The sequence below is a fragment of the Pristis pectinata genome, chromosome 6 (assembly GCF_009764475.1).
Source record: "Pristis pectinata isolate sPriPec2 chromosome 6, sPriPec2.1.pri, whole genome shotgun sequence".
NCBI classification, from domain to species: domain Eukaryota; kingdom Metazoa; phylum Chordata; class Chondrichthyes; order Rhinopristiformes; family Pristidae; genus Pristis; species Pristis pectinata.
In genome coordinates this window covers 49,884,071-49,898,100 of record NC_067410.1, presented here as the reverse complement: position 1 = coordinate 49,898,100, position 14,030 = coordinate 49,884,071, and the positions used below count along the sequence as shown (strand labels likewise).

At 40.5% G+C, this 14,030-nt stretch overlaps 1 protein-coding gene across 3 annotated transcripts in view; it reads left to right on the top strand.

Moving 5' to 3' along the window:
• dock3 (dedicator of cytokinesis 3) overlaps positions 1-14,030 on the top strand; it is an 822,502-nt gene that overhangs the window by 158,286 nt on the left and 650,186 nt on the right. For all 3 annotated transcript variants that reach the window (XM_052017225.1, XM_052017226.1, XM_052017224.1), the window contains exon 3: positions 4,114-4,154. In XM_052017225.1, coding sequence (XP_051873185.1) covers positions 4,114-4,154 — 41 coding nt within the window. The remainder of the gene's footprint in view (positions 1-4,113; positions 4,155-14,030) is intronic.

Here is a 14,030-nt window from a genome sequence, read left to right as displayed (position 1 = left end):
AGGATGGTAAATTTTCAGAATCCTATGAATGGAGACAGATTCCATTTGGAATTTGACATGAATAGATTTTTGGTAACAGAAATTACTGAGGGATAGTTGGAAAAAATGATTAAAATGGATTTTGGTTACTTATCAGCTGTGATCTTATTGAATGGCTGATCAGAATAATGGAGCTAAGATGGCCCACTCCTGTCCCATTTCCCTGCGACCTAATGTTTAGCATAATCATGATTTGCAAGAGACAGGGTACAGAATGGGGTGGTGTGTAGTCCATATGTTACGGACTCAGTGAATGTCCCTTTAAGATAGTGTGTGTGTGTGTGTGTGTGTGTGTGTGTGTGTGTGTGTGTGTGTGTGTGTGTGTGTGTGTGTGTGTGTGTGTGTGTGTGTGGCGTGCTTATGTCAATAGAAGATAAAGGACGTAATGACGTTGTTGAAGAGGTCAGAAGAAGAGAGAGAGAGAGAGAAAAAGGAGAGAGACACCAGCCTGCTAGTTTCTCTGTCGATGGATGAGAAACAGTAACTGTGCCTGCCACTGAAATCCATGTATGGAAATTGGAAGTAATCCAGTGGAGTTCACTTTGTTGCTGACCTGTAGAAGGAAACAGGTATTTATGTGGACGACCACGATTCGGATGCTTTTCGGGGTGAGCAAGTCACTACCGTGTAAACACTGAGGTGTTGTCTGGGTTCCATCGTGGAACATTTGGACTTTGTAATTTCTCTCTCTATGTTTCTCTACATCTACGTCTTATCTTCAGACAACGGTGGTTGTTGAAGAAGCCTTTGCTCATGTTTCACCTTATGGCTTGCGGAACTGAACTTTAAGAACCATTCCTGAACTTGGAGTTTGGGGCTTTGCCACACACACACGAAGAGTTTAGTTTTTGGGGTTAATGTTCAAGGTTTAACATTTTTTCTTGAATTCTAACATACTAACATTTTTACTTTTATTTTACGTATTATCATAAGTAGTGATTAATAAAATAGTTTTTAACACCGAATCATGACTCGGTGTCTTTCTTTTGTTGCTGGTTCGTGACACATATGAATCACTAACAAGGTCAATTAGCCTTGTAAGAGACAAAAGGGGACAAATAAAACAAATCTAGCAGTTTGAAAAAAATTACCTTTTGTTTTGAAAAACAGGCATTTTTTAAGCAACATTTCCCCCATCTCCCAAATTTGTGAACTGCTTGTCCAAAACTTAGTTTGAATTCTGCAGTTAGGTTTTGACCCACCCAGCCTTCTTAACTAGCTAGTTGTCCCCATCATTCTTCTTCAAAACACTCCCCCTTTCACTCAGCTGACTAGGACAACAGTTGTCTCGTTCTGTTCTTGTATCTTATTTCAGTCAGAAAATCACCTGGAAAGGCTTTAGCTTAGCCTCATTCAAGAATACATTATGTTGACAGCCATCAGTTGTACTTTACCATCACATTTTTTTGATCCTTGTATTGTCTACAAATTGCCAGGCTGCTTGTCTGAAACCTTTTAATGAATTAGTGGAACTTTCCTCCAGGTATTGGAAAACCATAGCCATTGTTATTGATTAATATCTGTCATCTTGGCATCTGACTGAAACCAATTCAAATTCTTCATATCCTTGGTGTCATATTTTGCCTTAAGTTGAGCTTCAGGTCTATATCAATGCCATAACCAAGACTAGCTCTGTAACATTACTCTGTACCTTAGTTCTTCTGCTGGTGAAACCCACATACATCCATTTGTTACTTCTAGCCTTGAGTATTGACTTGGCATTCATGACTGGTATTTTCTCTTGATGGCATCCATAACTCTGCTGCACGAGTCCTGATATCCACTGTTCTATTTAACCTAAATCTGTGCTTGCTGACATATATTAACTTGGTGTTGATCTTGATTTTAGAATTAACATCATTGCTCCAAACCCATTAATGGTTTTACCCCTCCCTCATTTTGTAACCTGATCAATCTATAGCTTTCAGAGATACAGTATCTGTGCTCCCCCACTTTTGGCCATCCTTTGGTTTAATTGTCCTTAGTTTCTTCCTTGCTCTTACAAATTGCACACTGATATGTTGCAGAGCAGTATGTTAACTAGTTTTTAGTTCTTCTTACTGTTCATTGTCATTCTTCTATTCTGAATTTTACAACATTGTGGCATTTAAATGACCAGCTACAGGACCAGTATGTTCTTCTATATTGAATACTTTTCAAACAGAATATTAAGTAAATCAACTATTTGCTGGAAAGTTATTTTCAGGAATTACACAATATGCACAGAAAGTATTGGTAGTAAAGTCATGGATGGAGGACCATCCTAGTAGCTTAGATGCTTTTTTTTTTGCGAAAAATATAACTTTTGTTTCAACTATTCTCTTGCTTTGCTATGATGAATAAAGAAATAAAGAATATATTATGACAGGTGATAAATGTATTGATCAAAGAAATAGGTAGTGTTTTAAAGGTGAAAAAAGAGGCAGAGAGATGGGAAAGTCATCCCAATATTAATAATCTTTTAACATTTCACACACAAGAAAATAGGAGCAGAAGTAGGCCACTTGGTCCTTCAAGCCTGCCGAACGATTCAACAAGATTATGGCTGATCTGCCCCAGACCTCAACAATTTTGCTATGCTTGTTCCTCATAGCAATCAGTTCCTGATCTTTGAAATATTTATCCACTTCCACTTTAAATACCTTCAATGATCTGACCTTCATAACTCTCCAGGACAGAGAATTCCAGAGATTCATCACCTTCTGTGAAAAGTTTCTACACACCTTGTATTAATGACTGCCCCCTTTCCTGCAATTTTGTTTCCACCACCACCCCCCTCCATTCTAGCCTCTCCCTCTAGTGCAAACATCCCAATATCTACACTGGCATGCCCCCTTGTATCTTACAATCTGCTGGAAGAACTCAGCAGGTCAAGCAGAATCTGATGCTGCTTGACCTGCTGAATTCCTCTAGCAGATTGTTTATTGCTTCAGATTCCAGCATCTGCAGACTCTTATGGTCCACTTAGTATCTTATTTGTTTCTCCTAAATCACCCATTATTCTTCTAAACTTCAAAGAACAAAGATCCAAATTCTTTAGCCTCTTGACAATCTTCTCATTCCTGGAAATGGCCTGGTAAAACTCTTCTGGAGACATCACTTAATCCTTTTTTCTGTAGGGTTTAGGTGCTATATTTATCTTCCTTAATGTCTAGCTTTTATTCTTTTATCTATTTTTCTTTGGTACCCTTGCATTGTAAAACACATAGTCCCTATGTCTCTGTGTTTTTGCCTTTTGCTCTCTCTAAAAATTTTGGGAAACCTTCATCAGTGAGGCAACATCTGCGTGGAACACAAGAATGTCAGTTAGTGTTTCATGTTAGAGACCCGTATTCAGGACTGGAATATATTAGGGATAAGCTGCATTTAGAAAGGATTAAAACGTATGGTAAAGGAGCAAAAAAATGGACAACTCACCCGCTGGAAAAGAAATGGTATTAGTGAGTGCATTGGAACCTTATTGCACTGCACTTTCTCTGTAGCTGTGACACTTTACTCTGTACTGTTATTGTTTTTACCTGTACTACATCAATGCACTCTTTACTGACTCAATGTAACTGCACTGTGTAATGAATTGACCTGTACAATCGGTTTGTAAGACAAGCTTTTCACTGTACCTCGGTACAAGTGACAATAATAAACCAATACCAATACCAAAATGTTATGAAGGCCAAAGGTATGTAATTAATGGAATAAAGGAAATTCAAGGAGCATGTGAATAATTGAAAAGGAAATTTGTAGAAAAAGCATGCAAACCAGGAAGTTGGACAATTCTACAGCAAATCAGAATGCTATTGCTGTAAAATGGATGGCAAAGTATTTGCTGATGGCGCCTTCACAATATTTTCAGAGTGAGTGACCTGAAAATTGGAGCTAAATTATATGTACAGTTATGCAGTAACATCTCAGGTAAATCCCTTCAACAGTACTTATGCCCAAAATTTTCCACGCCCTCCTCCAGTGTTTTCCAAAATTCAAAGTCAGGTTTTTTTGATGACATTAACATCTTTTTACTTAAAATGAAAGAGACTAACATTTTCTTGATTGACAACTTGATTTTGTCTGTCTTTTCAGGATGGTTCAGAGGATTTGCAACCAAGAAGCCGACAGTCAAGGTAAGCAATAGAAACAACAAAAAACTGGAAGTACTCAGCAATCAGGCAGCATCTAAGGAGAGAGAAACCATTACAGGTTGATGACTTTTTTATTAGAACTGGGAAAGGTTAGAAAAGAAACATTTTTTTATGTAGAAACATATGTGGATATCAAGAGAGAGGATGTGTTGCAGCTGTTAGAATATATTAGGACAGATAAGTCCCTGGGGCCTGACTGAATATTCCCCAGGCTGCTTCGTGAGGTGAGGGAGGAGATTGCTGAACCGTTGGGTAGGATCTTTGAGTCCTCGTTGTCCACGGGGATGGTACTGGAGGATTGGAGGGTGGCGAGTGTTGTTCCCTTGTTCAAAAAAGGTAGTAGGGATAGTCTAGGGAATTACAGAGCAGTGAGCCTTACATCTGTGGTGGGCAAGCTGTTGGAAAGGATTCTTAGAGATAGGATCTATGAGCATTTAGAGAATCATGGACTGATTAGGGACAGTCAGCATGGATTTGTGAAGGGAAGATCTTGCCTCACTAGCCTGATAGGGTTCTTTGAGGAGGTGACCAGGAAGAATGATGAGGGTAGTGCAGTAGATGTGGTCTACATGGATTTTAGTAAGGCGTTTGATAAGGTTCCACATGGTAGGCTTCTTCAGAAGGTCAGAGGCCAAGGGATCCAGGGAAGCCTGGCCATGTGGATTCAGAATTGGCTTGCCTGTAGAAAGCAGGGAGTTGAGGTGGAGGGAGTGCATTCGGATTGGAGGGCTGTGACTAGTGGTGTCCGACAGGGATCAGTTCTGGGACGTCTACTTTTTGTGATATTGATTAATGACATAGATGAGGGTGTGGAAGGGTGGGTTAGCAAGTTTGCAGATGACACAAAGATCGGTGGTGTTGTGGATAGTGTGGAGGGCTGTCGAAGCTTACAGAGGGATAGTGATAGGATGCACAGCTGGGCTGACAAGTGGCAGATGGAGTTCTATCCAGAGAAGTGTGAGGTGGTACACTTTGGAAGGACAAACTCCAAGGCAGAATACAAGGTAAATGTCAGGATTCTGGGCAGTGTAGAGGAGCAGAGGGATCTGGGCGTTCATATCCACAGATCACTGAAAGTTACCACACAGGTGGATAGGGTAGTTAAGAAAGTTTATGGGATGTTAGCTTTCATAAATCGTGGGATTGAGTTTAAGAGCCGCGAACTGATGATGCAGCTTTACGAAACTCTGGTTAGACCACATTTGGAGTACTGTGTCCAGTTCTGGTCGCCTCATTATAGAAAGGATGTGGAGGCGTTGGAAAGGGTGCAGAGGAGATTTACCAAGATGTTGCCTGGATTAGAGAGTATGGATTATGAGGAGAGACTAAAGGAGCTAGGGCTTTACTCATTGGCGAGAAGGAGGATGAGGGGTGATATGATAAGAGGTATAGAAATTATTAAGAGGAGTAGATTGAGTGAACAGCCAGCGCCTCTTTCCCAGGGCACCACTGCTCAATACAAGAGGGCAATGGCTTTAAGGTAATGGGTGGGAAATTCAAAGGAGATGTCAAGGGGAGGTTTTTCACCCAGAGAGTGGTTGGTGCATGTAATGCCCTGCCGGGGGTGGTGGTGGAGGCTGATATGTTGGTCAGGTTCAAAAGATTGTTAGATAAGCATATGGAGGAACTTAAGATAGAGGGATATATGGGAGGAAGGGGTTAGATAGTCTTAGGAGTGGTTTGAATATCAGCACAACTTGGTGGGCCGTAGGGCCTGTATTGTGCTGTATTGTTCTATGGTTCTATTTTAAGTTCCAGACAGTGGTAGTGAGAACAAAAGGGATGGTCTGTTATCAGGTGGAGATAAAGAGAAGTTAAATTACCCAATTGGTAGTAGTGCTAGCTTTCCATTTCCAGAAATAGTAGCCTTGCACTCTGTGAATGAGAATTGTTAATTATTAACAAGAGTCACGTTGAAATCTGACAGTCCCTGTAGAATTAATTATGAATATGTAAATGGACTGTAGAAAGTTGGCGTGGACCTGGTGGGCTGAAGGGCCTGTTTCAGTTCTGTACCTATGACTCTAATTACATTGACTTTTTGTGCATTTTTTTCAAGAAGTTTGGTGACATCTGTTTTAAGAATATTTTACATTTCAAATCCATTCAGTTAAATCTGGACTATTTTGTCATCCATCCCCACCCTCTAACACCACTGTCAGTGAAATTGGTTTTGGCTTTGCTTGTAGTGATCACTCATTTGTTTTAATTACTATATAGTTATGCTGGTGGCGCTCCAGTTAAAATACTGTACTAGTAATCTAGAGGCTTGAGTTCAAATCTTACTATGGTGACTGCAGAACTTAATTTAAGTTAGTAATTTGAAATACAAGTTATCTAGTATTCTGAGTAATGATGACTGTAAAAACAAGATAGTTGATTTACCTGTGCCTTTCGTGGTGGAAATCTGCCATGTGGTCCGAATGAATGCAACTCCAAGCCTACCCAATGTGCTTGGCTCTTAAGTGATCCAGCAAACTACTCAGTTGCATCAATACTACTACATTCAAACAGAGAGAGAGTAAAACTGAATGGACCACCTGTCATCAACCTTGGCATTAGATTCAGGCAGAGCACACTTGCTCGCAGCCAATTTGACCTTCGAGTCCTCCTCCCAAATATCTTGGGTCTGGTGGTCAAACTGGAAGAGTTGTCCCACAGAACAGTCAAACAACACTGTGATGCTGTCAGAGTCATGAAATCTTATCTTGACACATTATGACAGATTCCTCTATCACAATCCTAGAGGTGAAGGCACAGTGATATACAGGTGAGAGGGAATAGTCCTTGGAGTCCTCAGCACTGACTTCTGACCCTATAATGTCTCATGGCAGCAGTTCAAGCAATACAAGGAAGCCTCCTATCTATCATCTACCATCCTCCCACAGCTGATGAATTAATGTTGAACAACATTTGAAAGAAGCACAGATAGTAACAAGGGTACTTAAGTTAGGTGGGGACTTAAGTGTTCAGCACCAAGAGTAGCTGATTAGCATCACTGACTGAACTGACTACTACTTGAAGGACATAGCTGCCAGCTTGGGTCTTCAGCAAGTAGTGAATGAACCAACTTGAGCGATAAATCTGGAGATGCAAGAGACTGTAGATGCTGGAATCTGGAGCAAAAAAAACAAACTGCTGGAGGAACCCCTCCCCCCCACCACCACAGATGCTGCTTGACCCACTGAGTTCCTCCAGTAGTTTTTTTTGCTGAGGGATAAATCTACTTGACTTCATCCTTACCAATTTATTTGTGGCAGATGCATCTATCCACAATAGCAATGGTAAAAGTGATAACTGCACAGTCCCTCTGGAAACCAAGTTCCATCTTCACACCATAGACTCTGTATAGGTTTTACAGCTCAAACATTGGTGTCTATGGGGTGTTCTGGGCCATCAGCAGGAGCAGAAATGTGCATCACCACAATCTCATGACCTGGCAAATCTCTTGCTCTACCATTACAATCAAGCCTGGAGCTGAACCCTGGTTCAGTCAAAAGTGCAGAAGGGCATGCTGTTAAAAAAAAGGACAGTTAAAAATGAGACTTCGAACTGGTGAAGGACTGCATGTGTACTAAGCAATGAAAACAACATACAATGGGCAGAACAATACAGCTAAACAACCCCATAACCAACAGATCAGGTCAACTCTAGTCAGCTGTGAATGGTTTAGACAATTAATCCATTGGCAACCAAGTTCATGCAAAAGTGCCAAATGAATGATCCATCTTGACTTCCTCCGGACGATATCATCATTGTCACAGGAGTTAGTCTTCATCTAATTCAGTTCACTTCATGTGATATTAAGAAATTGCTAAGAATATTAGATATAAAGGGTACAGGACCAGACAGCATCCAGACTATAGTACTGAAGAGTTCTGCTGCAGAACTAGCCATGCCTTTAGCCAAGCCGTTCCAGTACATTTATAACACTGGCATTTACGTGACAATATGGAAAATTGTTCAGGTGTGGACTAAACACAAAAAGCAGGACAAAGCCAATTGGACCCCCACCCCCCACCCCCCAATTCATCCACTTTCATCACCAGCACCTTCTCAAGGGGAATTAGGGACAGGAAATAAATACTGGTATTATTAGCAATACCCTCATTCTGAAATGTTAAAAAAAAGTCATAACCATGCTTTGACGTTATTTTTACAAAAGCATGCAAGTTTAAATTACTCATGTCACTGTTCTATAACCCTTTCAGTCACAGATTGAAACAAGCACATCTCTTACTGCAGTTTATATTTCATTTGACAGTGATAGGAACTTGCTTATTAACCACAAAGAAACTTAATTCAATTTGAGATACAAATGCAAACAAGAGTAAAGAGTGCTGTAAATCTGGACCCATCTCAGAATATACATTCTGTTGTGCAGTTTTCATAACTGAATGATAAACTAGCTACTTCAGTGCTTTTGGGAGAATGTTCTACATGTTTTCCCATGTATCAATCTGGACATCTACTACTATCATTCACTACTTTTCCAAGATTTTATTGTTGGCATGTTTTTCAATTGTGTCACTTATGCCAAAATCCATATTACTAATATATATCAAGAATGGCAAATGGTCCTAAATATCAGTTGTTTTCATCAACCTTTTCCATTATTTTATCAAAGAACTCAACCATTAGTCAAACTTGATTTGCTTTAACAAATGTTAAACTATTGTTTAACAAATGTTAACTATTTTTCATTTATTAGAATATTTAAAAAGTCAATTTTTGTCACTGATTTTGTCACTGATATGTTTTTCTAAGTAATGAACTTTTTTTTCCTGTTTTTGAAACTAGAACACTATTCCTCATCACAGACTTGGTTTACGTGGTTTATAGTTACTTGGTTTACTCCTTTCTTCTCTTTTGAATAGATCTATATTTACTACCATCCAATCCTCTGGTTGCAATTCTTAAATCAAAAGGAGGATCAGAAATTGTGATTGGACCACTCCTTTTTTTTCCTTCAGAGATCTTGGATGAATTCTCTCTCGACTGGTTGACTTTTCTACTTTGAGTAATGGCCCCAAATAGCGGGAATTAGAGGAGGAAATATGTAGGGAGATTATAGATAGTTGTAAGAGTAATAGGGTTGTAATAGGTGATTTTAACTTTCCTAATATTGACCAGGGCTGCCATAGGGTTAATGGCTTGGATGAGGTGGAATTTGTTAAGTGTGCACAGGAAAGTTTTCTCAAGCAATATATAGATGTCCCTACTGGAGAGGGGACAACACTCAACCTCCTGTTGGGAAATGTAGCAGGGTAATTTACTAAAGTGATAGTGGGGAGCACTTTGCGACCAGTGATCATAATTCTATTGGTTTTAAAATGGGTATGCAAAATCATAAAACTGGTCCGCAAGTTAAAATCCTAAACCATTTTGATGGCATTAGAGGGGAACTTGCAGAGGTTGATTGGGAGAGGCTGGTTGCAGGTAGAGAGACGTCTGGCAAGTGGGAAGCTTTAAAAAGTGAGATAGGAACAGTTCAGGGCCAGCAGTTAGAGCGAAGGGCAAGGCTGGTGGGGTTAGAGAACCCTGGTTGATGTGGGATATTGAGGCTCTGGTCAGGACAAAGAAGGAAGTGTATGTCAGGTATAGGAGCTGGGATCAAGCGAATCCCTTGAGTATAAGAGAGGTAGGAGCATACTTAGGAGGGAAATAAGGAGGGCAAAAGAAGGAGGACACGAGATAGTTTTGGCAGATACGGTAATGGAGAATCCCAAGAGATTCCATATTGGGAGTGAAAGGGTAACTAGGGAGAGAATAGGCCCCTTTAAGGATGAAAGTGGTCATCTATGTATGGAGCCACAGGATCTGGGTGAGGTCTTAAGTGAATGCTTCTCCTATGTATTTAACCTGAAGAAGGTCATGGAAGGTAGAGAGTTCAGGGAAGAGAATTGTGATGTCTTGAAACATATCCACATTACTAAAGAGGAGGTACTGGCAGTCTTAAAGTCCATAAAAGTGGATATATCCTGGGGCCTTACCAAGTGTATCCTAGGACATTGTGAGAAGCCAAAGAAGAAATTGTGGGGATCCTGGCAGAGATATTTGTATCATCATTAGCCACGGGTAAGACACTGGAGTACTGGAAGGTGCTTAATGTCCTTTTATTTTAGGATGGCTGCAAGGACAAGCCAGGGAAATCACAGGCTGATGAGCCTAATTTCAGTGATGGGAAGGTTACCGAAGGAGATAACCTGCATTTGGAAAGGCAAGGACTGATTAGGGATAGTCGTCATGGTTTTGTGCACAGGAAACTGCATCTCATTTTGATCGAGTCTTTTGAAGAGGTGTCCAAGAGGATTAATGAGGGTAGAGTGGTAGATGTTGTCTACGTGGAATATAGCAAGGCCTTTGACAAGATCCGACATGGTCAGCTGGTCTGAAAGTTAGGTCACATGGGAGAATGATCTAACCAATTGGATACAAAATTGGCTTGGTGGAAGGACTCAAGTTGGTAGTGGAGGGTTGTTTTTTAGATTGGAGACCTGTGACCAGTGGTGTGCCAATTATTAAGGATTTGGATGAGAATGTTGTTGGCATGGTTAGTAAGTTTGCAGCTGACGCCAAAATTTGTGGTGTAGCTGATAGTGAAGGTGATGATCTAAAATTACAACAGAATCTGGATCAACTTTGGAAGTGGGTCAAGGAATGGCAGATGGAGTTTAACTCTGACAAATGCAAAGTGATGCATTTTGGTAAATTAAACCAGGGCAGGACTTGCACAGTAAATGCCAGGGCCCCAGAGAGTATTACAGAGCAGAGACACCTAGGGATACAAGTGCATAGTTCCCTGAAAGTGGTGACCCAGGTAGATGGGGTGGTGAAGGTGGCCTTTGGCACACTTGCATTCCATGGCAGGGCATTAAGTGCAAGAATTGGGACATCATATTACAGCTGTACAAGACATTGAGACCACAGTGGAGTATTGTGGGCAGAACAGATTCACAAGGATGTTACCAGGACAGGACAGCTTGAGTTACAAGGAGAGACTGGATAGACTGGGGCTTTTATCCCCTAGAGCACAGCAGGCTGAGGTGTGACCTTGTAGAGATGTACAAAATCATGAGGAGCATAACTAAGGTGAATTGTCACAGTCTTTATTACAGGATGGGAGAGACTAAAACTAGAAGGCATAGATTAAAAGTGGGAGGGAAAGGTTTTAAAGGGGACCTGAGAGGCAAGTTTTTCCACACACAGGGTGGTGGAAATATGGAATGATATGTTCATGGAAGTGGTAGAGGTGGGTACAATTACAACATTTAAAAGATATTTAAACAGGTACATGGATAGGAAAGGTTTGTGCCAAATTCAGGCAAATGGGACTAGCTCAGGTGGGGCACAAGTTGGGCCACAGGAACTGTTTCTACACTGTGTAACTCTAATCCTTTTTATATATAGCTTCTTTATTCCCTTCCATTATTTCAAGTTTCGATATTTGCTATGATTTTGGTAGCCCTTTTAATATATAAAAAAAGAGAGAACACATAGTATTCATTCATTAACACATTCATGTTCTTTGACATCAACTTGATCTTCCTTGTCCACATGAAGAAATGTGTCTAATTAGTACAAAACTGCCTCTTTATTGAAAGAAGAGTTATTCACTGTTCTATTTGCCAGTCATTGATTCCATTCTACTAGAACCAGATTCCTTTTTATCTCACTAAAATCAGCCCTCCACCATTGAGTATTTTTAGTCTTAATTTTTCCTTGATCTTTTTCCACGGGTGTTCCAAACTAATGTTATAAGTACTCTAAATTAATATTATTGTGATTGCTTTGTTAAAATGTGCTCCACTCTCCTCGCTGTATTTCCCAGAGCTAGATCTAGTATTATTGCCTTTCTTGATGACTTTGAAGCATACTGATTAAGAAAGTTCTCTTGTATGCATTTCAAGTGTTCCTTCCTCTCTAACATCAACTGTTATCAACATACTAGAATCATTAAAGTCCCTGCCGTTTCTGTACCAACACCACTATGCCAATGAATAACTGGCACAGAATCAGAACACATCTTTAGCCCCCTTCTGATTTTTGTAGATTGTCTTAATGTTGATTATTTTATCTGTAGTCAGAAGTACCAATATAATATTTCTTCTGTTCTTTAAATACATTGTGTTTGACTTGTCAGGTCTATTCCAGAGCATGATAGTATCACTGGGCTCAGTATTCCAATGAATAAATGGCATGGAATCAGTTACGAATTTAATCTTTCTTTCTAGTCCAAAAAGACTGCCTGGGATTTACTGTTTATTTTACATTGATGAGTTACACTCATTGAACTGACAACATCCCCCCCAGCTTGGATTGCCTGCACAGGATGTTTTTCATTGCTGGCATATATACAGTGATGTCATGATCTTGACAAGATAGATATCTAAAACCCAGTTACAGGTCAGTTCCAAAGGCTCTCTTCCCTACCAATTCACCCCTGTGGATTTATCTTCACTAAAGCTTCCTTTGTCAGTCTGCATTGAAGTTCATGACAGTTAGTGTCCTAGAGTAATACAGCACAGATATAGGCCCTTCAGCCCAATGAGTCCATACCAACCACAGTGCCCACCCAGCTAGGCCCAATTTCCTGTGTTTGGCCCATATCCCTCTAAGCCCTGCCTGTCAATGTACCTACCTAAGTGCTTCTTAAATGAAACTATTGTACCTGCCTCAACCACTTCCTTTGGCAGCTCTTTCCATATACTTGCCACCTCTGCATGAAGAAGTTACCCCTCAGGTCCCTTTTAAATCTTTCCCCTCTCACCCCAAGTCTATGCCCCTAGTTTTGGACTCCCCTATCCTGGAGAAGAGACTGTTAATGTCCACCTTATCTGTGCCTCTCATAATTGTAAACATTTCTACAAGGGCACCTCTCATTCTTCTACGTTCCAAGGAATAAAGACAGAGCTTGGCCAACCTCTCCCTATAACTCAGGCCCTCTAGTCCTGGCAACATCTTCAAATCTTTTCTTCACTTTTTCCAGTTTAACCACATCCTTCCTATGAAACTATACACAGTTTATACACAGACCAGAACTATACACAGTACTCAAAGTGTGGCCTCACCAACACCTTATACAACTGTAACATAATGTCTCAACTCCTATACTCAATGTCCTGACTGATGAAGGCCAGCATGCTAGACCCCTTTTTCACCAGCTGTGATGTCACTTTCAATGAACTATGCACTTGTACTCCTAGGTCCCTCTGTTCCATTACACTCCCTAGTGTCCTGCCACGCATAGTACAAGTCCTACTCTAGTTTGACTTTCCAAAATGCATCACCTCACACTTGTCTGTATTGAAATCCATTTGCCACTCCTTGGCCCACTTCCCTAACTGATCAAGATCCCCCCTGTAACCTATGATAACCTTCACTATCAACACCACCTCCTAATTCCATATCATCCGCAAACTTACTGATCAAGCCTTGTGAATTCACATCCAAATCATTTATACAGATAACGAATATCAAGGGTCCCAACACCAACCACTGTAGCACACCACTAGTCACTGATCTAGTCTGAGAAACAACCTTCAACAACTCTTTCTGCTTCCTACATTCAAGTCAGTTTTGAATCCACCTAACTAGCTCTCCCTGGATTCCATGGGATCTAACCTTCCAGACCAGCCTACCATGTAGGATCTTGTCGAAGGCCTTGCTAAAGTCCAAATAGACAACATCCACTGCCTACCCTCATCTACCTTTTTGGTTACCTCTTCAAAAAACTAAAAGGTTTGTCAAGCATGATTTTTCATGCACAAAGCTATGCTGACTCTTCCTAATCAGACTCTGACTAACCAAATGCCGGTAGATCCCGTCCCTCAGAATCCCCTCCATTAACTTCCCTAC